Below are 27,319 nucleotides of genomic sequence, written 5' to 3'. Positions count from 1 at the left end.
CTCTTCTTGTGTTCCTTTGGTCCTGATACCTGGCTTGCCCCCTGGTTCCTAATTCCTGGCTCACCTCAGACCCAGCCATGACACTTGAGCGAGGCCCAGTTCCAAAGTACAGAAATCCTCCTTCAGACAGCATGTAATAAACACTTGGGCTTCAGGATGTGTCTGGGACGGTACTCGTTTAGATGGCTCCCTGAAAGCGAAGGGACAGAATTGGGAACAGGGCAGGTCTTCCAACAGCTCTGAGCTGAATGGAGCCTCCATTTGCAGAGGAAGTCTTATCTCCGCAGCTGGATACTGACCACAAGGTGGAGGGCGGGGTGAGGGGCACCAGAACATGCCCCTAGAGAGACTTTTGTCCGGTTGAGCAAGAGGAGTCTTATAGAGCAGTTGCAGCCCATGGTCTCAGACAGCTCCCTGCTTTAGTGCTCAGAAGCCCAAGGCATTTCCCTGTATCTCCACTTCCCTTAATAGGAACTGGGGAAGCAGGGGTAGAAAATTGGGGTTCAAACTCAGGAGGAGGATGCAGACTGGTGGGGAGGAGCCCAGAGGCAGAGCCCCCGAGTTGCATGCATAAGGTTCAATCCCAGGGAACCTGGAAAGCGCTGCCACTTGGGAGACTGGACTCAGCTAGCTGGAGAAATTAAGTGGCATGGTGGAAGGCTGGTCTCATGTTCTTCCCTTCTCCTTTGGTGGAAGATTTGTGCTGGCCCAGGATTTTTTTTTTGTTCCTGTAGCTGTTGTTGAGGAGCGCAGAGAGGACAAAACTGTGCACCCCCCCACTTGCCTCCTGCCCTCTGCTGGTGCAGTGAAGGGTACTGTGCTATTGCCCGCTTTGATATAAGATTCAAGTGCCCATCCCAGGGACTTCTCTGTTTGTAAAGGGGGAACCTAAGGTGTCAAAATGTATTCCCAGCCCTGGGAATGAAGCAGCTTCATACATCCTGGTGGATTGTAGACCAAATGGGGGCCACATTTACCTGTCCCCCCTACTTTGCCATACTGAATGGCACATATAAACCACTCACTTGTTGCTACCTGGCCAATTGGACAAAATGGAATAAACATTTGCCTCCCATTTCAGAAACTTTGCTCTGTTTATTTGCTGCATGTTCAGAATGTAAAAGCCAACCTGCATCCTGTAGCAGAACTTCTTTGGCCTCCACAGAGCATCCTTGTGAAGCTGAGTCCATGCACATGTAAAAATCTATTTAATGGTCTTGGCAAGTCATTAGACAAAGCCTGCAAGGCACAGATTATCCCTTTAAACACTTTGTGGAAACTCAAAGGCTCTGATGCTGTCATCCTTCCCCTCTCCGGTCAGTCCCTTTAATCTTGAGTGTGCTAGATTCATTCAGTTTTTAATCTGACCAGACCACATTTTCCATTGTGAATATAATATTGCAGTAATAACAATAAGATATGTTAACATGGGCAGCACTCGTTTGCTTCCTGCCTGTGGCTTAGGCATAGGCCACTGATGTTTTGGGTAAATTTCACCAGCAATCTTCAGTAGCAAGAGCTGGTGGGAAGGAGCCAGTTCTGCTGCCAATTTGACCCTTTTCCTGTGGCTTCCACAGCCACCCCCCTGCTCTGTCATGCTTATATTGGTGAGGGGGCAGAGGGTTGGCCCTTCACTGCGTCCCTTCCCAGCATTCTACCTCTCTGATGTATTCTTTGTGCATTACATAGCTCACGTGTCCCCAGGCTGGTGCCCTTTAGCTGTTGTGAACTGCAACTTTCATCAGCCGCAGCATTATACAGTTGCACTGGCTGAAGCTGGTGGGTATTTGGAAACAGCTGGAGAGCACCAGGTTGGGCACGGCTGGTATTGTTGACTGTCCCTGCTTTTTGCATAATGATTTCACTTGATTTTTCTGGTTGCATGTTGAAAATGGTGACTTATCAGAACTGAGCAGTTCTCCTACTCAAGCCTACTTAAATCTGCCTTGTGGGTGGGTGGATATTGGAAGTAAAAGGAGTTCCTTTAGATGTTTTGTTGTTTATTTCTTGCATTTCTAAACCATCCTTCATTCAAACAAATTCCAGGTCAATTTACAAAATGAGTAACATTTAAACTATGAATGGAAGAGTAAAAGAGCAGTTTAAAAGAATGAGACAAAATACAGCAGCAGGCATAATCTGCCTGGATTCCAAAAGCTGATCTGAGACTGATCAGTTCCACCAAGAGCAAGTCTGCTTGAAGAAGGACATTTTAACTTGGTACCTGAAGGCCTGATCAGTGCTGATCACACCTCTAGTGCGAAGGAATTCTGTAGTCAAGCTGCTGCTGCAGAGAGGCCCCTGAATACAGATAACTGCATATCCCAATGGGATGTTCTGCTTGACTGTCAATAATTGGCTGAAAGATCTGGCAAATATATGTCTATATTAGCAGTTAAACACACACACACACCATGTGGTTTAAGACCCTATCATTCTGCACAGAAGGGTAATCATGTGGTTCTTATTGTTTGTCAAGCTGACATTATTTATATCTGGAAGTTTCATTTGAGACACTTTGTTAAAACCCTCCCATGTTAATTCTTTTGGCCTAACTGAACTTTATATAACTAGCTTACTGTTTGGCAGAGGTGTCAAAATCTTCTGCTGTTCTGTTATTTCTATTTATTTGAACTGAATCATCTGTTTGCCTTTCTGTGTTTGGGTTTTTAAAAATCATTTTCTTATCTACTTGGCTGCAGCACTAATTACAGCCATAAAGTCCCCATGAAGCAGCAGCGCATAGCACAATGTGGCACTTCTTGGCCAGAGGCCATGTGAAGCGATTTCCCTCTGCTGCTGAATTTTTGGTGCTATGAAGGGGTGCAGAGAGAGATTGGGCCCAGCCCATCAGGAAGTTCTCTAGCACAAGCCCACTGACATGAACAAGAGATGGAAAAAGAGCTTGGCTGTACTCTTGCATATTCATTTCAGTGGGGCTCGTGCAGGAGAATTTCCCAGTGCTCTGTGTTGAACAGTAGTTGATTTAAGAAGTGAGATGGTCTGTCTTGGGCACCAAAACGTTTTCATGCTGCCCCTGGAATCCGGTGTAATACATGCCGCACTGCCTTAGTTCTCAAAGCTTGGCCCAGTCCTGCTGCAGTCTAGTCTCGCTCTTTTCCTAAGGCTATCTAGAAGCAAGCAGAATACTTCTGTCTGATGGTGTCACATCTGAAACAGGGAAACCTATATTGGTAGGGCGGGAGCTTCGGGGTTTCCCTGTTTAAAGCCTAACAAGTCCACAGGTTGAGGCCCTGAGGGAAAACAATCCACCCGTCTAGCGAGACCCAGGCCATTGCTGGGAACGCAAGTTAATCTTCTACTCGATTGGTATGACCTTGGCTGTGCTGGAGAGCCGAGCAAACAGAGTGTGGCAGAAGCAATGTACGGCTAAGAGGATAACACAGCCCTGAAATAACCACTTGTTGATAGGTTAATCCTTTTCCTGCTCTGGCTGCTCGTAGCCACGTTAGGCTGTGTTTATGCTGTGAATGAAGTGGCTTGTTTAGCGTGAACTGTACGTGGTAATCAAAGATAGGAGTGACACACTCTGTTATTAACCCAGGAACAAGGCTCTGGAATCCTCTTTTTACTCAAACTGCACCTTGTTTCACACAGAGCAAGCCATCACTCATCTAGCAATGACTAAAGGAGATTAGGCAAATTCATGGACAAAGAGAAAGCTAGTTGTGGCTCGATCGGACCCTCCATACCCAGAGGCTGGATGTACTGCTAAATATACCAGTTTCCAGTCGCCCCTGCTCTCCCCAGCTCCTCTCTTCCCAGGGACGTCTTATGTCCCTTGATTTAAAACAACAACATCCCCAAATTAAAAAACACACAAGTTAAAAAGCAGTTAGAAACAATTAAAACATTTTAAACAATTAGGGCACTAATAACAGCAACATAATCCCTCCTAACAGCAGCAATCCCCCCCCCCAAACAATTCCCCAACCCAAGAGTCTGTTCAGCCACCTCAGCTTTGGTAGCTGGAGATAGTCAAGGCATCAGCCTCCCATGGCAGGTGGAAAAGGCCTGCAAGGCAAGGAGCAGGTCTTCCAGCCGAGATGTGGACGGATTGCACCAAAGGCTCAATGTCCAGTGTCAGGCGATGTGAACAGTCTGCCTGTGACACTTGGTCTGTGGTGATGGTCCATAACACAGACAAACCATCACATGTTGTTGTAGCCCCTCAAGTGATGAGCAGGCTGCCACTGGGATGGTCCGCTCCCACAGCAAGCCCATGCTAGAGGTATTCATTTTTTTCATATTTACAGGCAAAGCGTGAAGACGGTGGCATGGAGCTGAGGCAAAAGTAGTGTTTGACGTTGCACACATTCCCCCCACTTGGGTGGGGAAATTTCTGAAATCCAGAAAAGCTGTAATTCCAGCACACGTGTTATCTCCAAAAGTTTTGCGTCAGGCCAAGTTTTGTTGCCAAGTCAGAAAATGAGGTGGGGACTTTGAAATGAGTGACAGGAGCTGAGCTAACCCAAGGAATTTTTATGCCCATGTTGCCTCTTCTGGAATTAACACAGATCGTGATTACATGGAGATTTTACCTGTTGAAGTCTCCCTAAAGCTATTCTGTGCCACTGGTGGAAATGTCTAATGAGTCAGACTTGCCTGTCTCCCAGTTTTCAGCTTTTAATGGCATCCCAAATGGAGAAGCCTTCAATTTAGAGTTCAAATTTAAGTTTCAATGTTAGATTAGAAGCCTTCAGAAGGAAGTCCAGTGATCTTCCTTTCAACTAAACCCTAATTCTGAGTGATAAACTACCAAGGTAAAATGGGTTAATCCAGCCCCCACTGTCTGTTATTAGCATGTCTTTTGATAATTAGGCTAAGTATACAATAATCTCTCAGGCGATGTACGCACCCAATTCCTTCTAGGATTTTAGTACTGAGAGTCAGAATTCAGATCCATCATCTTGGGGCTACTGCATCACTGTATCCCTGGAAGGGAGTTGACCTATAACTTAGGTGGGACACAACTGAGGTGTTGGAAGATAAGTCACTGGGTCTCCTTCAGCATTGTGTCCAGTTATCCTTTGACCCAAAGGAGGAAAGGTTATTTACTATAAGAACTGCTTTGAGAGTTAAAGCAAAACAAACAACATCCAGCCTTATTTTCCACCTTCATTTGTTGATGCAGTTTTTCGTCCCACTGTCTTTAAGCTAAGCAAACTCTCTAAACTGCTGTTGTATGGCCAGACTGCTGGCTTGACCTGTGGGCCAGGGGTTGTTTTCCCAACCCACAATATGCTTGTTTTTTAAACTGTCCAGACGGTGATATTCTTATATCCAGTTAAGATAACCAGCTTATTCCACATTCAGCACTAAGTCTTTTCTGTAAATTCATCAGCAGGATTGCAGGGCAACTCTTGGGCCCATCCAAGATGACCAGAAACTGAAAATCAGCTTTGAACTTGGCTTCCTTCTGACATGAGGGGAATGTTGTGAGTCACACTTAGCTGTGTAGTTAAATGGGCCTCCTGAGCTGCAAGGACTTAGCTGTACTTTAGCAACAGAATCATAGAATTACAGAGTTGGGACCCCAAGGGTCATCTAGTCCAGCCCCCTGCAATGCAGGAATCTCAGCTATACATCCATGACAGATGGCCATCCAGCCTCTGCTTAAAAACCTTCAAGGAAGGAGAGTCCACCACCTCCCAAGGGAGTCAATTTTTGAGCCATCTTGCAGATCTGCCCAGATTGATTTGTGCACTTGAGGTGAGGGTGCAGTGGCAGCTAGGGTTGTGCTTCTGACACATTGGAAAGTGGCATTTTGGAAGCAGGAGAGGAAGAGTTTGTATTGGAGAGACTTGGATCCGTTTTAGTCGTCAAAGTGGATAGCTTTTCTGGTTGCAGTGCTCGGCCATTTGAGCAGCATTTGCCTCTGAGGCTGCACTGCAGAACTGGTGCCCCGGCAAATATTGCTCTCCACTAGGGAGTCTTGTGGGCTTCTTCTGCAGTTGCACCATCCATGGTACCTTTTATGTAGTGGACCTGGAATGGGGGGGGGGGTGAGGAGATGCTGGGAAGCTGGGAAGGTGGTCAGAAATGCCTAGTTCTGCCCTGTGTGCTTCTCGTGTACACTTTATGTTCATGTATTTTGTTAAAATATTTCTAGCAGAAGGATTAAAACAGTAGCAAAATATAAAAAATGGAAGCAAGACAACGTTGTCACTTAAAAATAACATCTGAATTGAATAATTAAAGGATGAATAGGCCAGGCACTTTCCCTAGGGGCAGCAAAAGTGCTGGGTATACATTTGTAAAAAAGGGAGTTTAACGGGGGGCCACCACTAATGAGGCTCTTCTCTTTCTTAACCCCCAGGTCACCAAAGTAGAAGCACACGTAGGAGAAAATTTGAAGTTGACCTGCCAAGCTGGTGCCCTCCAGATGTTGCTGGACTACAACTCCCATTGACCCTAGCCAACGTAGCCAGTGATCGTGGATGATGGGAATTGTAGTCCAATAAATTTGGAGGGCACCAGCTTCAGCAGACGCATCAACCTGGTCATTTTTATCTCCATTTTGCAGATGGAGTGGGTGGGGGCTGAGCAGGGGTGCAGTGCAGTAATTTAAGGCTCTGGTCTTATGAGGGGTTCTCTCTTTAGAAGAAGAAGAAGAAGAGTTTGGATTTGATATCCCGCCTTTCACTCCCTTTAAGGAGTCTCAAAGCGGCTAACATTCTCCTTTCTCTTCCTCCCCCACAACAAACACTCTGTGAGATGAGTGGGGCTGAGAGACTTCAAAGAAGTGTGACTGGCCCAAGGTCACCCAGCAGCTGCATGTGGAGGAGCAGAGACGCGAACCCGGTTACCCAGATTACGAGACTACTGCTCTTAACCACTACACCACACTGGCTCTCAGTGGACAATGTCTCGTGCTTGGCTGACACCTCAATGTGGCAAGCCAGCCCTGTGGTGTTCAGAGCCTTCCTGCCGTGTGGGGCCCAAAGCCTCTGCCCTCTAGTGTGGCATCAATGGCACTGGGATTGAAAGGGCAGCAATTTGCCACAGGCAGCCTGACAAGTTTGTGGCTGAGCCAGCATTTGGCCTGGGGGTTTCCCACCTCCCCATCTTCTCCTTCTCAGTGTACTGCTGGCTGAATTCTGTACAGATTGGCATCAGCTCCTGGGGTGGGAGGTGGTGTCGTCCCAGGTGCCTTCCTAAGAAATACTTGCTGCATTTAGCCCTATGCAACCAAGCCTAACAAAATTGCCACTTGCCGTTGGCTGTGCTAAAAGAAACCCACTCTTCAAATCAGTGCAGTGCGCTGCTCTTGTTGTGGCAAACCAGCCAGGCCTTTCCCCCCCCCCCCCCATGCCTTCTTGGCACACACAGAGTGTTGCAAGGAATTAGTCTCAGAAGTGAAGAGCTCAGGTTCAAGGCCAGGCCGGCTGGCCACTGAAGGCTCTTTTTTAAGTGGGTTTTTTCCACCTAGGTTCTTGAGATATTCTCAGCCTATCTGGATAAGTGAGCAGGTGATTTTGGCCTTTGCCTGCAGGAATCTTGCACAGCCGGTTCTGTGGCTTGTATTCTGTGCTTTGTGTTAAATCAAGTAATCACGTTTTAACCCTTGGGAGAGCCGCTGTGAATCACAAATGAAGGAGGGCAGAGTGTGGTGGGGGTGGGGTGGGATTACAGTAAAACAAGGTTAGTCCAGCACAGGCATCTAACTCCAAACTTTGTGTAGCCTTTAAACACTCTGCTGTTAGTTTGGGGACATCTGGAACAAATCGGTGTTGTCAACCTGGCTTAACCTGGCTGCTGCTGTATCCCAAGGCTGTGTATCTCTGTGTGTTTGAGTAGGGAGAGGATATGGTGTTCCTTACACAGTGCTTCCCCCATGTGCAATTCTTGTTATACGTAACCCAAGTTGTTAGGAAATAACAGTGCTTTTGGGCAGATCCAGAAACTATCTGTTTCTCAGGTACGGAACACCGTTCAAGTGAGACCCCCAGGATCTGGCCACACCACAAATCAGAGATGCTCCCCCTGCTTCACTCCAGCAGCTGAATCTTTTCTTAGCCTAGATTTGGGATTAGTAGCAGCACTTTTGAGGCTTTCAGGACCATTAAATAAATAAACAAACAAACCATTAAATCCCTTTTAAAGTATCATCTGCTTTTGTTTCAAAAAATCGTGCTACTTCTTTTTTTCCCATTAGTTTTTACTGAAGATGTTCTTGTTTTACAAAACTGACAAATACACAAGGGAAAGTACCGTATTTTTCGCCCTATAGGACGCACCGTCCCATAAGGCGCACCTAGTTTTTTTGGGGGGAAATAAAGGGAAAAAAATTATTTTTCCCCCAGGCGCGGGGCTGGGGTGGGGGAGACCCAAGCTTCCCCCGACCCCAGTCCCCAAACAGGCAGCTCTCTGCAAGCTGTGGGAGCCCAGGGCTAGCTCCTGCTGCTTGCAGAGAGGTCCGCGAAGCCTGGAGAGCGAGAGGGGTCTGTGCGCACCGACCCCTCTCGCTCTCCAAGCTTCAGCGAAAGCCTGCATTCGCCCCATAGGACGCACACACATTTCCCCTTCATTTTTTGAGGGGGAAAAGTGCGTCCTATAGGGCGAAAAATACGGTACATATAGCACCTCCACTTTTGATTCATAGAGTCTTTTTCACAGTTCCTTAAGGTTCAGTATGAGACACTAATGTCATAGACATCTTACGCTTGGGGGGAAGAGATGGGTAGGTCCAATATTTATATATTTCTCTTCATTGGCATTGCGAGGGGTTGGAGGGTCTAGAGTTTGGTTGGTTGCATTCAGTTGGTTGCAGTGTGGCTTGTTTATATGTGGGGGTGGTTGTTTGGTCAGGTAAGCCATATTGGTTTGTATGTTGTTGTGGGGGGTAGGTCATTGTCTTGTGCTGTGTATGTGAGGAAGAGGAATCACACTGGGATGAAGGCGTCTTCCTTTGCTTGTCCCCGTGGTAGTTTAAGTATGTTGGCTAAGTTCTCCAGTAGGGCGGTTTCCCATACATTTTGGTTCCAGTGGTCTATGTTTGCTCCTGATAGGTCTTTCCAGGGTCTACTTATGATGTTTCTAGCTGCTGAGAGTAAGTGACTTATGAGTTCCTTGTTGTGTACGTTTGCATTGTTGTCATGGAAGATATTTAATAGAGTTACTTCTGGAGTTACTTCTACAGTGGTATCACCAGTTACAAACTTAATTCGTTCCGGAGGTCCGTTCTCAACCCAAAACCGCTCATAACATGAGGCGCACTTTCATTAATGGCACCTGCCGCCCTGCTAGCGGGGGCACCCTCCCAGTTTGGTGTCATCTGCAGATTTGATGAGCATCCCTTCAATTCCTTCATCCAAGTCATAAAGACGTTCAGTTCAGTTTATTGTGTTTACATTACACACATAAAAATAATAACAAGAATACTGCTGCTTATAGCGGCTTACATTTCTATTTCCTGACCTTTAGAGGATAAATGATTTCCTATTCCTCATTTAAATTTTATTACACGAATTTGTAAAGCTTTGGCAAAAAAATTGTTCTAAAGGATATATATCTCTCTACATCAGACAACAAAAATCAAGTCTTTGCAAGAGACATCCCTCCCTTCTGCGATCTTAACAAATGGGTAGATGTAATTGTTTCTAAGATCGTTATAAAATGGGCATCCAAGGAGTACATGAGTTATGACACAGAGTTGCAGCCGCAAACTCTATCCTCCTTAAAGGTAAAGGTAAAGGGACCCCTGACCATTAGGTCCAGTTGTGGCCGACTCTCTGGTTGTGGCGCTCATCTCGCTTTATTGGCCAAGGGAGCCGGCGTACAGCTTCCAGGTCATGTGGCCAGCAGGACTAAGTCGCTTCTGGCAAACCAGAGCAGCGCACGGAAACGCCGTTTACCTTCCCGCCGGAGCGGTACCTATTTATCTACTTGCACTTTGACGTGCTTTCAAACTGCTAGGTTGGCAGGAGCAGGGACCGAGCAACGGGAGCTCACCCCGTCTCGGCAAGTCCTAGGCTCTGTGGTTTAACCCACAGCCCCACCCTATCCTATCCTTCTTAGGAACTCCTTTATGTCGGCCCATTTTTATAAAGACATTGAACTACAACGGGCCCAGGACAGAACCCTGTGTCACTTTTCCCGAGGATGACGAGGAACCAACAATGAGTACTCAATCAGCCAGCTACAAATCTACCTAGCAGTTACCTCATGCAGCCCACATTTCTTCCAGCCGTGGGAGATGAGGCAGGTGCCCAGACCAGATTGAGGCTGTTGGGATCCTTAGGAGGCAGTTTCCATATACACTGACCAGATCTTTCAAGGAGAGTCCATGTACTGTAATAGGTGATACATTTGGAAAGAGATAGCATTATAAAATCCTGTAGTCCTTTGATATACAGTCATACCTCATGTTACATCTGCTTCATGTTACGTTCTTTCAGGTTACATCTCACCGTGACCCGGAAGTACCGGAAAGGGTTACTTCTGGGTTTCACCGCTCGCGCATGCGCAGATGCACAAAATGACGTCATGCACAGAAGCGGCAAATTGCAACCCGCGTGTGCGCAGACATGCAGCTGCGGGTTGTGCTCTTTTTATGTTGCGAATGGGCCTCCGGAACAGATCCTGTTCGCAACCAGAGGTACCACTGTATAGAGCAGGAGGTGTCTTATCTGTCTAGTGTGAAACGTAAGACTGAAATGGCAGCTGCCAGAGTATTCGCTGCAGCAAGATTATCCTCCAGTTCTGTAACATCTTTATTGGTCCAATCCTGAGACTGTCTCCACCCACAAATTTTCTACCTGGACTCTTCAATGGACACCAGAGGCCCTTCCTTCTCTCTCTCCCACCACCTGAGGTCCTGTGGGTGGGCACATAAGACATGTCTTGGTGCCAGAACTATGGGATGTCCTCAGAATGAGGCCTATCCTGCTCCATTGAGGCTACTGCAAGAAAGACTGTTTGAGGGAGGTGCCCTGTTAACAATGATTCTGTATTCAGCTATTACCGTACCTGTCAGGGAACTGACATCGGAGCGAGAGGTGGAGGCAAGGCTCCCGAGCGATGCAGGAGAGGGGACCAGCAGAGGGGAAGGAAATCAGCGCAGCACCAGTAGAGAAGGGAGGGAGATGGAGGAGTTGGAGAGGGGTCTCCGAGACTCTTCGCCTGAAACTAGTGGGGAAAGCACAGGCACGCCTCTGCCCACTCCTTCCCTGCGCAGAAGATTTCCGCGCAGGGAGAGTAGGTGGAGACTTGGCGTCAAACAACTTCTTTGCTGGAAGAGGAGCAAAGGGCTGTCAGCCGAGGCAAGGTTAACCAGGCGATCTAACCAGCAGTAACGGCAACTTACGCACAAGTAACCCCTTATAACCATTACAGTCTCCTGGTTTTTAGCACAGGACTCTGCTGTGCTGCATTTTCCTCCTTATCCCATATTTCCCTCATATTCTTTTTTTGCTTGTACAGTTAACTTCTTTTTTTAAATGGAAAGCTTGGGTAGAGATATTGTTTGAAGTGAAGACTAGATCACCTCTATGGATTTCTTGTTTTAAACCCTATAATAAGCAGCAGGTATTGAGAGTGATCAGCGAGGAGTTGGTTAATGCACAGTTGCAAAGTATTAATTTGAAATATCACATCCCCACATCCCCGCCATTCAGTCTTGAGCTATGAACAACATAATCTCCCTCAGCTTTCACTTTCATGTGCATAATGGGATTCCTTTAGCAGTGCTTGGTCCGAGGATGACAGGATGGTGGCAGTGGGACAAATCCCTCTTTAAAACATTTTGTACCGCAATGCATGGGAGAACTGGTTAAAGGGCAGCTCATTTGAGCGAAAGTGTAACCTTTGCATAGCTGCCAAGGTCGTTGGGGACCTGTGGCGGTTGGTGACTAAGTGCCAGTCACACAGCTTTGGGTAGCCTTCAACAGCTTTTACTCGTACGCCCCCTCCCCCCCCTTCCTGCCAGCCTCGTGATTCTAAATAACATGGGGGGGGCAGAAATCCTTGGAATAGGTTCTCATAGCATGGCTCTTTACTGGTGAGCTCTGGGGAGCCGAAAGGGGCAGAGGAATTGGCATCGAGGAGCTGATAAACATTAGGGAGAGCAGGCAGCAGCCCAAAGTCATTCTCCATCCAAAAGGGTTCAGTTTTGTGCAAAGGATGTTGGGGATGGAGATCTCTCTCTCTCTCTCTCTCTCTCTCTCTCTCTCTCTCTCACACACACACACACACACACACACACACACACACACACACCCACACACCCACACACCCACACACACCCCTTCTCTGCTCTGTTTCAATTAATCCAATTTAAAATGCTCCATAGAAAGTAAGACAGAGTTTGGAAAGACTGGTGCTTCCAATACCATCTCTGTGCCAACTTCTCCCAATGGCCCTTGCCTTCTCTGTAGTCTGGCTAGAAAACTGCCACTGGCATCTTTGTACGGAGCCACATGGCAGAATGCACGTCCAAAGAACCTTGTGAAAGCCCCTCTGAGAGTTATTTCTTTCCTCCCGTTTCTCCCACTACCACATGGGAGCTGTAAAGCCATGCTGCCCACCTGACAAGAGCCTGTGTGCCAGGTTGATGGCGCTGGAAGTTGCACTCGAGTTGTCTCTAAACATGGGTGTGACCAGGGTTATGAGAGACCTCAGCATTGCATTCACTGAGCTCTGCGGCTCAGCAGGTCCTTTCAGCGTGAGGCCAAAGGAAAGGCAGGCCCCTCTCTGGAGTGTTTGCTAATGAGCAGAAAACTCTCGGCTCTCCTTTGTGAGAACTTGGAACAAACCTGCGCAGCCAGAGCAGAGGCAGATCTACCTGATCTGTCTATCTTGCTCGCTATCTGCTAGCTACAGCCTTTCTAACAAATCATGCAATTTAAACAAATTATATTCAATCTGATAGGCACATTACAGCGGGGGAAAGGAATGAGGAGGAGAAAAGCAAAATAGGCAAATCTGTGTAGCAACTCTTAGAAAGTATTAGATGATGGAGTGGCAGGCTGCCAATGGGAAAAGTTACAGGAAGGGAGGAGTCAAATGGCCAGTGGTGCTAGCCAAGCCAGTGGGACAGGCCCTTGCATCAGATGCTGGCAAGAACCCAGAGTCTATTCTAACCTGAGAGAATCATAAAATCATAGAGTTGGAAGGGACCCTGAGGGTCATCTAGTCCAACCCCTCAATGCAGGAATCTCAGCTAAAGCATCCATGACAGGTGGCCATCCAGCCTCTGCTAAAAAACCAAGGAAGGAGAGCCATTATACCTGTCAATTAATTCCAGTTCTTCAACCCCAGCTCCATTCCCAGTGTCCATTGTGTGTTTTTGGTTAGAGAGAATGGCCAGGGAAGCTGTTTTAGTGCTGTCCATTGAACTATTCCTGTTAAATTCTGCCTTTCCACACTGTGGGATCCAGTGATGTCCAAAGCTGTTGCCCTCTGGTATATTCTTCCTAGTAGACTTGCAGCAAACCAGAGTTGAGAAGAGAAACCATATACAGTGGTACCTCGGGTTACATACGCTTCAGGTTACAGACTCCGCTAACCCAGAAATAGTGCTTCAGGTTAAGAACTTTGTTTCAGGGTGAGAACAGAAATCGTGCTCCGGCGGCGCAGCGGCAGCAGGAGGCCCCATTGGCTAAAGTGGTGCTTCAGGTTAAGAACAGTTTCAGGTTAAGAACGGACCTCCGGAACGAATTAAGTTCTTAACCTGAGGTACCACTGTATTTAGAAGACAGACTGTGTGAGCCCCAAAGCAACTTCCTTCACTGGCTCTCCCCGTTCACGGCATTCCTGCTTTGATGCTGATTCTCTAAGATATGTCATGGGGTGGTCTCCTCTTTCTCCATGGCAGATGGTTCAAATGATGAATCCCAGGAGGGAAGCATGGACTCTCCTAGTTCATATCTGCCTAGTCTGAGTTTCTGCTGATGCAGATCTGCTGGTGGAAGATCTTCTGTAACAGTGTTTGTTAAGATGGAATTGTGTTTAAGGCTCAGGACACCCTCCTTGGCCATCTGCTAACTCCAAGCCCGCGTGTTAAGCAAATACATCAACAAAGTCCAGCAGGCAACAGATGGAGCCTCTGCCAGCAACCTGCTGAGAGGGTTCAACAGCTTCCTGATTTCTACTTTGTAATGACCCAGCATATCCTCTCCTCCCCACTCGCAAATGCTTAAGTTGCCTCTTTTTTGAGCAAATTGGTCAGACCATCTAAATTCACCAGCGAGCAGGACTTTGGCTTCTGCCACTTTAAATCCAGAGCAATTCTGCCCCCTCCAGTCTCCATTTACAACCCTGTGAAGTAAAGGCAGCTGGGCATGAAGCCACATACCGTATTTTTCGCTCTATAACACGCACTCGACCATAACACGCACGTAGTTTTTAGAGGAGGAAAATCCGTAGGCATGCCACCCGTAGGCATTCCCTCCATAACACGCACAGACATTTCCCCTTACTTTTTAGGAGGAAAAAAGTGAGTGTTATGGTGCAAAAAATACGGTACTTTGAGGTTCAAAAGAGCTGCAGGCCAGTGTTGCCCATCTCTTCAGATACAAGCCAGTGTGACTTTCCAATGGAGGCACATGCTATACACCGTGTGTGTGTCTGTGTGTGGTGAGTACCGAGCAGCAACTGTCTTACTGTACAGCCCAGACCAAAATCATGTGGCCTGTCTTCTCCGAGCTGCCGTCTTCTGAGCCATGTCATGTGTTGTGTTCCTAGAAAATGGGCTCCCTGTCCAGTGCCAAGGCTGCGGCCGAGAAGATGCAGAGGACGGCAGAAGTTCAAGTGGCCAAGATGGTGGAGCAGAGCCAGGAGTTGGAAGGAGCCATTGCAGAACTGGAGAAGCAAAGCAAAGAACTCCAGCAGGAGCTGGAGAGCATGAGAGGAGAAGGAGGGAAAAGGGAGGAAATAATAAAGAGCTATGAGGTGAGCATTGATGCACAACCCACAGCCAGCATGTGTGGCTTTTTATATCCTATTTATTAAGTCTCCAAAAATGTTTCAAAGCATTTATCATCATATACAATTTTCTTCTTGACTTCCCACCCCTCCTTACCTGATTTTTTTTTACTCCTTTTTTATAGTTGTTTTATAACAGATATGTTTTTTAGTATCTAAACCCCACTAAAAACACTAAAACTACCTAGTCATCGTGTTGTGCTGCTTGGGCAAATGAAAAAAATCTGCCCATCATCCAAATCCACTAATCCACTGCTTAGCCACAGCCAACATGTTTAGAAACCAAAAGAAACCTTTGGCTTTGAAAGCTCAGCTGTAACAAAGGCGCAGGTGGAAGGGTTTAGGGTGACCTTTGCCGGTCTGGAGCCTCTAGATGTTTCAGACTACAACTCCCATCAGCCCCAGCCAGTATGGCTTGCGGGCCTTGTAACAAGGGGCTGGGCAGAGTGAGGAAGGTGAAGTCCGAACAAGATGGTTTCTTTTTTATTTGCTTTATTTTGTAAATACTGTACAGAAGTCACCCTTCTGCATAAGATTGTCAGGTTGAACACAGTAATCATGCCAACACAATCATAATAACTAAAATCACCCTTGAAGATACACACTTTAAAATTAACTTTGTGCTGCTATTGCCTTCACACACACACACACACACACACACACTGGGTGAGATTCACCTTTTCCTCATTGTAGACCCACTGAACATAACTAAGTTAGGCCCATTAATTTCAGTGTGTTTGCCCTGAGTGAAACTTAGTTGAATATCACACTCTGGTTTTTTAAAGTATTGTGGATTGTATATTTATTTGATTTTGTTTCTACGGGGATATACGCTTGGTATTTATCACTCCTGTTATACAAAAATCTCCAAATGGGTCTGAACTTCAATGTCTAAAACTCCTGGTAGAGGACAAGGATCTAGAGATCACACTAAGGGTGGCCAAATTCTGTGCGACTGCCATAAAACTTAGGGAATAAGCTGTACTACCAAAGTGATTAAGGTTTTAAATGACAATTTTAGGTTATATTTTAGTGATCAAGATTTAATATATATTTTTAACTGCCACTATATCTAAATTGTCACTGTCATACCCAATTGCAATTCAATGTATTCCTGTTGTGTTCTATGATTTTCCTGATATTGTAAGTGAGCCGGAATTGGTCTGTGATCGTAATAATAAATTCATTTGATTTTTAAATTGTGAACCGCCCAACGGGCACCATGGAATGAAAGCAAAGTAACAAAAGTAGTGGACCATAACCAAGAAAGGGCATGAAAACTCTAAAACTACTTAGTCATCATGTTGGGCTGCCTGGGCAAATGAAAAAATCTGCCCATCACTCAGATGACATCACCACCATCAGGAAAACTTCTCATAGAAAAATTCCAAATATTTGGTGCCTTTAACCCTCGCCCTCCCACTTTACTTCTGCTGGGGCAGGGGGTGTCAAGGGAGGGTTTCAAAGGATGTGAGTGAGATAAATGGGGAACGGCTGTAGCTCTGCATGCAGATGATCCTCGGCTCGATCTCTGCTGACATCTCCAGGTGGGGCCAGGGACCCCGGAGAGCCTCTGCTGGCCTGTGTAAACAGTATTAAGCTAGGTGGACCAATGGCGTGACTTGGCATCAGGCAGCTCTGCGTGCAGCTGCAATAGCAGGGTTCAGAAAGCAATCCCTTGACCCTCATGTGGCATGCAGGGAGGGTGGGGAGGCCCTAAGCCCACACAACTACTACTGCTACTACTACAACTACAACAACAACTTATTATTTATACCCACCCATCTGGCTGCGTTTCCCCAGCCACTCTGGGTGGCTTCCAACAAAATATTGAAATACAAACAGCCCTACTAGAAAAATTAACCAATAAACTGAAACTGACACGGGGACAAACAGAAGAAGACGCCTTCACCCCGGTATGGCTCCCCTTCATCACATACACAGCCCAACAAGACAATGACAATAATCCACCAACAGCATACAAATCAATATGGCTAACCTGATCCAAAACACCCACCCACCCACCCCACTCACACACGGAAACAAAGATCACCACAGCCAGTCACAAACAAACAACCACATCCTAAGCCAACCCCAACCTCTCTCAATACCAAAGGAACACAAGTGAACAGCACAAGCAACGCTGACACCAAACCCTACATACATTAAGCAAAATAGAAACATCGCCACCCGACCCCAGCCCCCCCATCTCCCCCCTCCCCCCCCCAATATCTCAACAAATGAAACTGATTTGTAAAAATGTTACATGGAAGAAATATGAGACATTACACATATTTCTGTAAAACAAGAAACTCTTTAATAAAAAAGAAGCATTAAAAAAAATACAATAGTGTGCCAAACATTAAAAGCTTCCCTAAACAGGGCTGCCTTCACTTGGTTTGAGGAACTGGGTTAAAAAAAAAAAGCAGAATTGGTGCCACAAGAAAGAGAGCCAAACTAGGTGAATATGTAGACTCATTGTACGGGAGCAGGAGTTTTGGAGTTCCAAAATGGGCAGAAGTTTGAAATGTTGTATCTTTGGGAGAGACACCGTGGGGAGAATGCTTCCTCCGTTTTTTCAAAGATAACCTTGTCTTTTATGGCAGAAAGAGAAGCAGCACTTGGAAGAGGCCCTGGCACGTCTGGCAGAGGAAAGGCAGGGGCTGGCACTGGCCAAAACCACTTTGGAAGCCCAGCTGGAGGATACACAGGTAAAGGAAAATCTGACTCTCCGACTTGCATCAGGCCTGCTCCGTCCCCTTTTGCCCTCCCGGCAGAGTCTTTGGGCTTCCATGTCCTCTGGCCTTTACTGGTGTCCCTGGTGGTGTCACCAGCAGCATTGCTTTCCTGCCACTGTTGTTGAACATCAGCATCGTCTTTTGCTTTCTAAGTTTTTGTATCCCTTTGACTTGCTTTGCATCATTCTAAGCTGTCATTTTCTTCCCACGAAGCTGGCATGCTTCTCATGGAACGGTGAGCAGCAGATCAACAGAACTGCTGGTTCAGGGGACTTGGAAACAGGCTGGATCTGTTGCCGCCACTGCTCCAACTTTATCTCATTGGTAGTGTGGGCTACAGGCAGAACATGCAGTTTTTATTCTCCAGCACTTAATGCTTTTGCCATGCAGCCTCCATCTCCGTCTGATCTGAGCTGGTGTTGGTTGTTTTTCAAGGATTTGTAAACAAATGGTGAAGTTAAATGACCTGTGAAAGATGGATTCATGGGGCTGCAGGAGTGTTTTGGAATGGAGCAGGGCTGGCAGATTTAGTTTAAAAAAACACACAGAGAGAAAAACACAGTGGTAGCTTTTAACATCATATTGTATTCTGGTTAAGTGCTACATTGCCTGCTAGGCTCTTTTTCTTCAGGAGAATTCAATGATCGTGCTACTCTTTGCACCCTCTTCTCCTATTTAAATCCTGGTGTGAAACTTTTCAGCTATAAGAACTCCCTTTTCTAGTAAGGTAGATGAGCACCTCAACCCCAGAGTCTGCCACGACTGGACCTAATGGTCAGGGGTCCCTTTACCTTTACCTTTAAAGGACGCGGGTGGCACTGTGGGTTAAACCACAGAGCCTAGGACTTGCCAATCGGAAGGTCAGTGGTTCAAATCTCCGTGATGGGGTGAGCTCCCGTTGCTCAGTCCCTGCTCCTGGCAACCTAGCAGTTCAAAAGCATGTCAAAGTGCAAGTAGATAAATAGGTACCGCTCCGGCGGGAAGGTAAATGGCATTTCTGTGCGCTGCACTGGTTTGCCAGAAGCGGCTTAGTCATGCTGGCCACATGACCCGGAAGCTGTCTGTGGACAAACGCCGGCTCCCTTGGCCAGTAAAGCAAGATGAGCGCTGCAACCCCAAGAGTCATCCACAACTGGACCTAATGTTCAGGGGTCCCTTTACCTTTAAAGACATAAGAGTGACCCCTCCTAGCTTTACTTGTGCTGCTGAGGAGTCTCATTTGCCCCATGCTTGGTGTGGACACTGGGGTGGGGGGAAACCTAAACAATCAGATTCAGAATATAAACTGTACACATTGAGCAGGGTGAGTTTTTGGGGGGGCCGGGGGTGTGCAGCACATGAACCCACATTTCAGTGTGCAAAACGGACAATGGTGAATCAAGGGCATTTATGTAAAATGCCCTTGATTCACCATTGTCCGTTTTGCACACTGAATTTGCACTTCCCTGGTGCTCAACACAGTCAAATGCTAGGTGTGCTTCTGGGCGTGATATGTGCTTGGCGGTACTTTACTTACAATGTAACCTTTGTATTTAACCTTTAAAATACTGATTGTGCCCACAGAGCAACATTAAAAGCCCAGGTCCCTGCGCCAGGGAACTTAAATCAGAGGTCCCCTTCTTTGATTTTTTTTATTTTTTAAAGTTTCTTGTTACAGCAGGGATTCCCCCCCCCCTCCCCAATTTGCTCTCATTTCTTGGAAGAATGTTAAGTGCATAGGATCAAAAAAATTGCAAGAGAGCATCTCACGCGGTGGCTTTTTTTCATGGCTGCAGAAGGACGTCAGCCGGCTGAACCAGGAGCTGCAACAGTTAACTGACCAGCTGAAAGATGAAGCTAACCAGAAGGATCAGTTAAAGAGGATGAAGAGTGAATTAGAGAATGAGAGGTGGCAACTGGACAAGACTATTGAGAAGTTACACAAGGAGGTACGAGCTGGCTGGAGATTAAATATCAAGGGCAGGGGGAGAGAAAATAAAAGACCAAATTGTACAAAAGGGCTAGCTAGAGAGAAAAAGAGAAAGAGGTACAAATGAAAGTGAAATGTGAACTTTGCACTTAATGTTTGGGACCCAGGGAAGATCAATAGGCGCTTTTAGAGCAGGGGTTGTAGCTGGGGCAGGAACACAGCCATCTATCCCAAGTGCAAAACTGCAGGAAACGGACAGCACTTCATCTGGGGCCTGAAATGTCAGCAAACCTGGTGATTTATTTCCAGCAAAACTTAAGAACAACACATTTCTTGCTGTTTTTTTTTTTAACCCAGCGGCCTCAGGGCTGGCTGCAGCAAGCACAGCCAAAGAAACACACCTATGCCAGCTCTTAAAAAGGCAGCATAGATTAAACATGAATTAGTCAGAATGACTGCCCCTTGTCTCTCCTCCCCACAGCTTTCCATTCCAACCCACAGCCCTTCTTTGCTGCTCCTTTTCTTGATATAATTACTTACGGGTTCGTTTTTTAAATGTTTAGAACCACTTTTCTGCTTGTATGCTGAAGGTAGTGTTCGGTGTAGCCTTAAGAGTTATCTTTAAAAATGCAAAATTAGCCATTTCATGAAGCCAGATGAGACCATTGTCTCAGGCCATCTCCTGGGCCACTCAATCACCCTTCTCATTGCCAACCAGCACTCCTGGAACTGCCACTTGCATGCCCACCCACCAGTGCTGAGAGCCAGGCCAAGTCCCCACGGTTTAAGTAGCCACTGTGTCTCTACAAACACTATTCAAAGACTTTATAGCAGAGGTGGGGAGCCTGGTGCCCTCCGAGATGCTTTTGGACTGCGACTCCCATCATCCTTGACCATTGGCCATGCTGGCTGCCGGGGCTGATGGATGTTGGGGCTCCAGCAGCATCTGGAGAACCAGAGAAGTTCCCCACCCACCTCTCACTTTAGATAGTAATTTGTGAGCAACACAAGCTGAGAAACCACCAGTCTGTGATTTGCTCTTTGGGCTTCTGTGTTCAGCCTAAAGCAGGGGTCCCCAAACTAAGGCCTGCGGGCTGGATAAGGCCCAAGGGACTCATTTATCTGGACCGTGGCGACTGCCGCCACCCGCTCTTACCAGCACTGCACTGTGCAGCTGCCCACTTCCTGGTCAGAGGAGCACTGGAAATAGAGTGTGCGCATGCATATGGGCACGCGCTCCCCCGCCCTCCGGCTCACTGCGTGATTGGCACTGGAGACACCGGCCCGAGGCATGGTAAGTTTGCTGACCCCTGGCCTAATGTTTTTGGATATGCCATTTCGTAGTTGGAGTGATGATGAGAGCCTGCTATGGGCATCTTTCGATTGCTTCCTGTTTCTTGCTAATGCTTCCTTTCCATTTTTTGCTAGATGGCAGAAATCACTGAGGTTTCACGAACATCGACACTGGAGCTCCAAAACCAGCTTGATGAATACAAGGAGAAGAATCGCCGAGAGCTTTCTGAGACACACAGGCAGCTGAAAGACAAAAACCAGGAGCTGGAAAAGGCCCACCTGGCGTCCCTCAAGATGCAAGAAGAGGTAATGGCTCCTCAACCTGGAAGAATCATCCTGATTCTCTGGGACAATGTGGACTTTGCTGGGGGGGGGTGTGGCAGGGAGAGAGAAAGAGAAATCCCAATCTCACCCAAGTTAGCTCCATCCAAGTCCTTGCCAGCAAGTGTCCTGTTTTGGTCTCCCATGGTCAAGAGAGAGGAAGAACAGACACATTGGGCAAGCTTCAGTGTTTTACAAAAATTTGAGAACTTATCAGTGGAGGATATAAAAGAATGTGGCTTGTTCATCTTTGAAAACGGGCCATTTTCTTTGTTATGATTTACACAGGAACCTCCCTGGGCAAAGTGGTCCAACAAGAAACCTGTATTCCAGCATGATTCAGTAACTGACTGTAAATCCTATAATGAGCTTAAAGGGCCACTGATCATGTAAACAAGCTCCGGGAAGAAGGGAGGGTTTGGCTTGCTGTCCAGGGTTACTGAGTTATTATCTAAGGCTTGCTAAACTAGGAGATAGTTTAGTTAGAATGTTTTTTATCCCATCCCACACCTGTCTCCCCAAAAAGCCATTGGCATGCTGCCATCTTGTGGCTGGAAGGAAATCATGCAAGATCACTGAGACAAACAGTTAAGAAGTGCAAGTTCTGACTTAACAGACTTTGCTCATGAAAGAGCCTGGACTTTAAAAAAAAGTCTCTGCGTGAGTGATTCCACGTGGAAACATTACATGGAAATTGTTAATCTGCACACTATACCTAGAGCTGTATCTGTGAACAGAAATCTAAGATTCTGAATCTGGAAGTGGTATTATATTCAAATAATCTTTTTCCACATGAGGTGCTCACAAAGTCACCCAAGAAAGTCCACGAGCACAGAACACACCACCAAAGGCAATTTGTACAAAGCTGTGCTTCTCTTTTGGCTTGCTTAATGAGCCACAACGTCCAGATATCTTGTTGCTTTGAACAAACAGCTGGATCTTCATTTGCCTTGCCCTCTCTTGCTCCCATGTTCCCGTTTCCTTTAGACAACCTTCCTCAATCCAGTCCCCTTGAGATGCTTTGGAGGTTTTTAAGCAGAGGTTGGATGGCCATCTGCCATGGATGCTGGACTAGGTGTCCCTTCCAACTCTATGATTCTATGACTACAACTCCCATCAGTCCTAGCATCATACAGCTGTACTGGATGAGGGTGATGGGAGTTGTAGTCAAGAACATATGGTAGATACCGGTTTGGGGAAGGTTGTCCCAGGAGGCTGGGGTGAGTTATTTTACTTGCTGATCTGGGCAATGCCCTTTGCTTAACAAATGTGGCCAAAGATTCCTGATATTGAGAAAATAGAGCTGCCTTATTTGGTATTTCTTTCTGTAACCAGTTCCTTTCTTTGCTCTCTCCATATCTCAACAATCACTTTCTTCTTCTCAAACTGGAGTGGGCACCCCAAAATGGTTAAGCTGCTTTCGGTGTTGGTTGGACAGGTGAATTTTCACAAGACACCTCCCAAATGGGATTGCTTGCTACACTAGGCCAGGATTCCTGCACAGGGCAAGGTGCTTTGTTCAAGGGGTGGGCAGTTAGCCTTATGGGGATCCATTGCCCTTTCTCACCTTTGAATCAGGTTTGGAGGGACGTCAGGCTTATAAAAGCAGATGGGCCCATGAATCTGTACTTGGAAAATGCAAGATGGATTTACTTTGCCCTATAAGTTCCTCTGTCCGCAACAGACCAGACTAGTGATTGCCTCCTACCCAGGGGGGTCTTTAGCCCACAATTTCTTCTTCTTCTTTCAGATGCATTTTATGGAAAAGGAATTACGAGATCACCAGAGAGCTCAAGATGAGGCTATTACCAAAACACAGCTTCTGGAACAGACTTTGAAAGCCTTGGAATATGAACTGGAGGCCAAAAATCACCTGAAAGAAGATAGAGCAAGACAGGACAAGATCATGGAGGTAGATGAGATGAGTGGGGTGGAGGGTGGGAGAGAGCTGAGTCACCTTTTCATGGGGAGGGGGGCTGACTCCAAGGGCCAGAGTCCTGGCTTCAGCTCCAGCTCCATTCCATAAGTATCACCAGAGGCCAATGAGGTTTGGTTTGGTTTGATTGGCTCGCTCACTTGTCTCACACAATTCACTTGTCTCACTATTTAGCTGCCTGACCTTGGCTTACATGTTTCTTTCCTTCCTTCTCTTTGGAGAGGGAAAGACATGTTGCCCAGATGTGATCAGCTGGCTATTTGAACTGGAGCAGGCCGTCCCTGGCACTGGGACACAGAGCAGCCACAGAAACACACCCTACACACAGAGTTGCAAGGGAGTGCATGTTTCAAATCTCACCCTGCTCCATTTACACTCCATCAAATGTTGCCCCTCTAAGTGCCCCTTGAGGTTGCTGGTACATTCAACCCAGCCCTTTTCTCCCCCACCCCCTGCCACATTTCCACACCTCCTTTCAAAGACTGTTTCCAAGGGAGTATTACAAAAAGATGACAATATAAAACAAAAAGGAATTGTAAAATGGTAGTAGAATCATAAAACAGCAGCTAAGCTATGTTTTGGCACTCACAGCTCTGCTTGAGTATGTAGAAGCCCCCCGAAGCATCACCGACCCCTTTTCCAGGAAGGGGAACTGGGAAGACTACCCTTGGTCTGGGAAAAGCTGCCCACTCTGTGGGCTGTGTCAGATGTGGACCTCTGGTTTTCCGGGGCTCTTCATGTGATGCTGCCATCATGGCTGAGGGGAATGAAACTCTGGTTGCCCTAAAGAACTGCCCCAGAGAATTTTTTGGGGATTTCACATCCAGTTGCTGATTCCTTTCAGCTTGAGAGATATTGAATGATGATCAATGTAAGCCAGAGATGGGAGCCTGTGACCCTTTAGTTAATGTTGGACTATAATTGCCGGCATCCCTGGCCATAGACCATGCTTGTTGGGCTGATGAGAGTTGGAGCCCAATAAACCTTTGGAGACCCACATGTTCCCCATTCCGGAGATAAACACTTGGGAGTGCACAGTCCTCACCAGTGCTTTTCCCCCTGTTGCTCCATGCCAGTATGCAGCAATAGCACTGTTTTCCAACAGCTTAAAGCAGGAGAGCAATGACTGGGGGCTGCTCAGTCCTCTGCACCTTGGAAGTGTTTCCAAGATCCCGTTTCCCTGCTTCCCACTGCCTCCAGCTTCTTAGCATTGCCAGTGACAAACATCATAGTTGTCATTGCTGTTGTCATCATGGCAGGTTATTCAGCCAATCCCATCTCCACCCCGGCTGTTCCCTGAATCCACTGCCTCCTCTGCCCACTCTGATTTGACCAGTGAGAGAGACTGTTATATGGAAGGTGACTGACAGCTGGTTCCTGGGTGGGCAGGTGGGGAGCAGTGACCGGCAACTCTGCAAGACATTGGGGGCATGATTTGCAAAGGCGGGAAATGCCAGCAGCCAATGATCTTTGAGAACGGAAAGGAAGGGGTTGAGGGAAAGAAGCCATGCAGGGAAGGCGCTTCTGGTGCCTTGTCCCACCGCACAGGCGCCGTTTCCCTCTCCTCTTCCCGCCTCAACGCCTGTCTCCTCATGTGGCTGTGTCACCAGGGGAGATGCTACAGCTGCTGTAGGGGCGCATGTGGGACTTCGCCTCTTTTGGGAGCAAGGCTGGCGCGCCTTTGAGTGGTACGGTGAGTACCAGCACCATTTTCCTGGTAAAAAACACTGGTCCTCACCCAGTGTCTAGTCCTGAATTCTTATCTTCCAGAGTTTGCCTTGGTCACCCACTGCCACTCCTTCTTCTCACGGAGAAACTCTCAGCCACTGTGCCAATGTTGTGTCATCTCTTTTAGTACAAGATGTCCCAGCTGGAACTCGAGCTTGAAGAGGAGCGGAACAATTCAGACATCTTGTCTGAAAGGATCAGCAGGTGCAGAGAGCAGGTACCTGAGCAGGGGGGATTCTCCACTGGGCAGCTCTGGCTGGAGGGAGCACATTAAGATTCCTGACAATCCTCTGGAGTTCTCTAATTGGGCCCAACCCACCAGCCACTACTCAGCTGTGTTTCTAGGGATTCCATTCACATTCTCCTCCAGACAGCATACAAGACGATTGCCCTGTGTCATCCTTGCAACCTCTCTGTGTGGCAGGTAGCACTGGGAGAGTAGGACTGGCCCAGGGTGAGTTTGGGGGCCGTGCCAGGAATGTGAGTCCAGCATTCTGTCAGCAGCATCAGCTGGCAATGAATCTCTCTGTTTCTTGTGGGTTTGAATTGGGCATGTACAAGCCTTCTCTTCTTCCTTCCTCTCTCCTGCTTAAAAGTTGTTTGTATTTATGCAGCATTTTGTGGGGCTAGGGCAAGGGGGCCCTTATTGGACCCACAGACCATGCCAGTGTTCAGTGGGGATGCTGCAGCCTATTCTGTGCCTGGGATCATGGAGTGGAGGTAGCCTTCAAGGGATGTAGCTGTAGTTTTTAATCAGAAGTTTTAAAGGAAACGCAAACCACCAACTTTCTGACCAGCAGCATATTATGTAAGTTGGGAGGCGGGGTGTTGGGTCAGGGCAAAATAGGTGTTCGTCCCAAAGGCTCTGGAGCCCCTAATTTTATACGAGTTACAAAGTTTTCCTTGTTCTGAGTCAACACTAGGATGGCCAAAGGATGGATTCCCAGGAGACTATTTCAGGGTCTGCTAAACATTCACAATAAAGCAAGGACTAATAATGGGTTTGTTTTGGTCAACATCGTTGATTAAGGGTGCCAACTGACCCAGCCCCATTTGCCCCTGTGCCTTTAACAAAGGTTTGGGCTGTGGCGATGTGCAGGTGTCATTTCCATGGCATGGATGAAGCTAAATGTTGTTACCACTTGCTAATTGCTGCTGAAGTGACAGCAGCAGGGGCTGACTGAAAAGTTGGCAAACCTTTGGGTGACCCAGGAAACTCCCCTCCCCCATTGCTGGCAAGCTCCCTTAATATGAAGTTAATGGAGACTAATCTGTAGAGTGATCGGCATTAAATAGAAAATATTGCCTAAGTTTTATGGGGCATTTAACTCCTTAAACTGCTGTTCGTCATGATTGAGAAGCTGCACATTTCTGCTTTGAAGTTAATGGTAGCTCTTCCAGCTCAGCAGGTGAGAGTTGTAGCTTCTTCATAGCCCCATCCTTCAGGTGGCTTTGAGAGGAAAGAAATAATTGAAATGTGATTGTGGGACTCCAGGGCCCTGGATTGTGTTCCTTGGATTATGTCCATTGTGTTGTTGGCATCCAAGCTGGGGTGTAAAGAGGAGAAGGGAACATGCGGTTTGCTTTTGCAAAAATGTAAGGAGATGGGAGAACCAGTTGTGTCTCTGTGTCATTTTGTTTAGTCAGTCCCTAAACCTTGATTAAAGGGACGCCCCCCAGAATCAATGCTGAGGATGGCACTATCAGCAGGAACAAAATCCTGTATTATTATTATTTGCAAAGCCTGCAGGGGTGACTTGAACCCGAGTCCAACTGTGGATATGAGAGAGCCTTCTTTGGCAATGCCACTGTGCCAGTGGCCAGCATTCAACAGCAGCCCTTCTTCCCCTACTGCCTGGATGCATTCTCGTCCTGCAGCAACTAACAACTGGGGCCGGGAGACGGACGACCAAAGAAATAAAGCCGACTGAACATGAATTAATTGACTCCGGAGCAGCTTCTCTTGAGGGGCCTGTTTCCATAGCGATGGCACAGTAAATGAGCAAAGGATGAAGTTACACTGGCAGGGCTGTCATTCACTTCTTTTGGCAAAGCAGTCCCAGTGGATGCTGCACACCTGCTCCTCACTTGGCGCAGGTGCGTGGAGCAGGCAGATGAAAATGTGGGAAGTGCCGGCTCTTTTTTGGCCAGAGAGGCATCCAGGCTTCCATTAGCTCCCTTTATTGAGCAGCTGAGTGTTTCTGCTGAGTCAGGCGGCCCAGGAAACAGGGAGGGCTGAGGCTTTATTTTCTCCTGGCTTTCCCCTCTCGAGGACTAGTGAGACGTGCGTGTGTCCAGTGGGAGACGGAAGACAGCGGCTGCAGCCGTCTTTAGGCTATTATTAGAAATCAAATTACTTTTCTCCTTGACAACGAACTCCGCAGCTGCGCCTTGTCCAGAAACAGACCCAAAGCACCAAGTTCTCTAATAAAGGCCCCTTGGACTGGA

The 27,319-nt window shown here is 47.1% G+C and overlaps 1 protein-coding gene across 2 annotated transcripts in view; it reads left to right on the top strand.

Moving 5' to 3' along the window:
- Positions 1-27,319, top strand: part of CGNL1 (cingulin like 1) — an 83,162-nt gene that overhangs the window by 42,915 nt on the left and 12,928 nt on the right. For both annotated transcript variants that reach the window (XM_081838736.1, XM_081838737.1), the window contains 6 exons: positions 14,707-14,913; positions 17,553-17,657; positions 19,460-19,612; positions 21,022-21,192; positions 22,958-23,119; positions 24,999-25,088. In XM_081838736.1, the coding sequence (XP_081694862.1) occupies positions 14,707-14,913; positions 17,553-17,657; positions 19,460-19,612; positions 21,022-21,192; positions 22,958-23,119; positions 24,999-25,088 (888 nt within the window). The remainder of the gene's footprint in view (positions 1-14,706; positions 14,914-17,552; positions 17,658-19,459; positions 19,613-21,021; positions 21,193-22,957; positions 23,120-24,998; positions 25,089-27,319) is intronic.

Source organism: Podarcis erhardii (genome assembly GCF_964252035.2).
Source record: "Podarcis erhardii genome assembly, chromosome: 14".
In the NCBI taxonomy this organism is placed as follows: domain Eukaryota; kingdom Metazoa; phylum Chordata; class Lepidosauria; order Squamata; family Lacertidae; genus Podarcis; species Podarcis erhardii.
The sequence above is the reverse complement of the archived record's forward strand: the minus strand, read 5'-3'. Positions and strand labels throughout refer to the sequence as shown.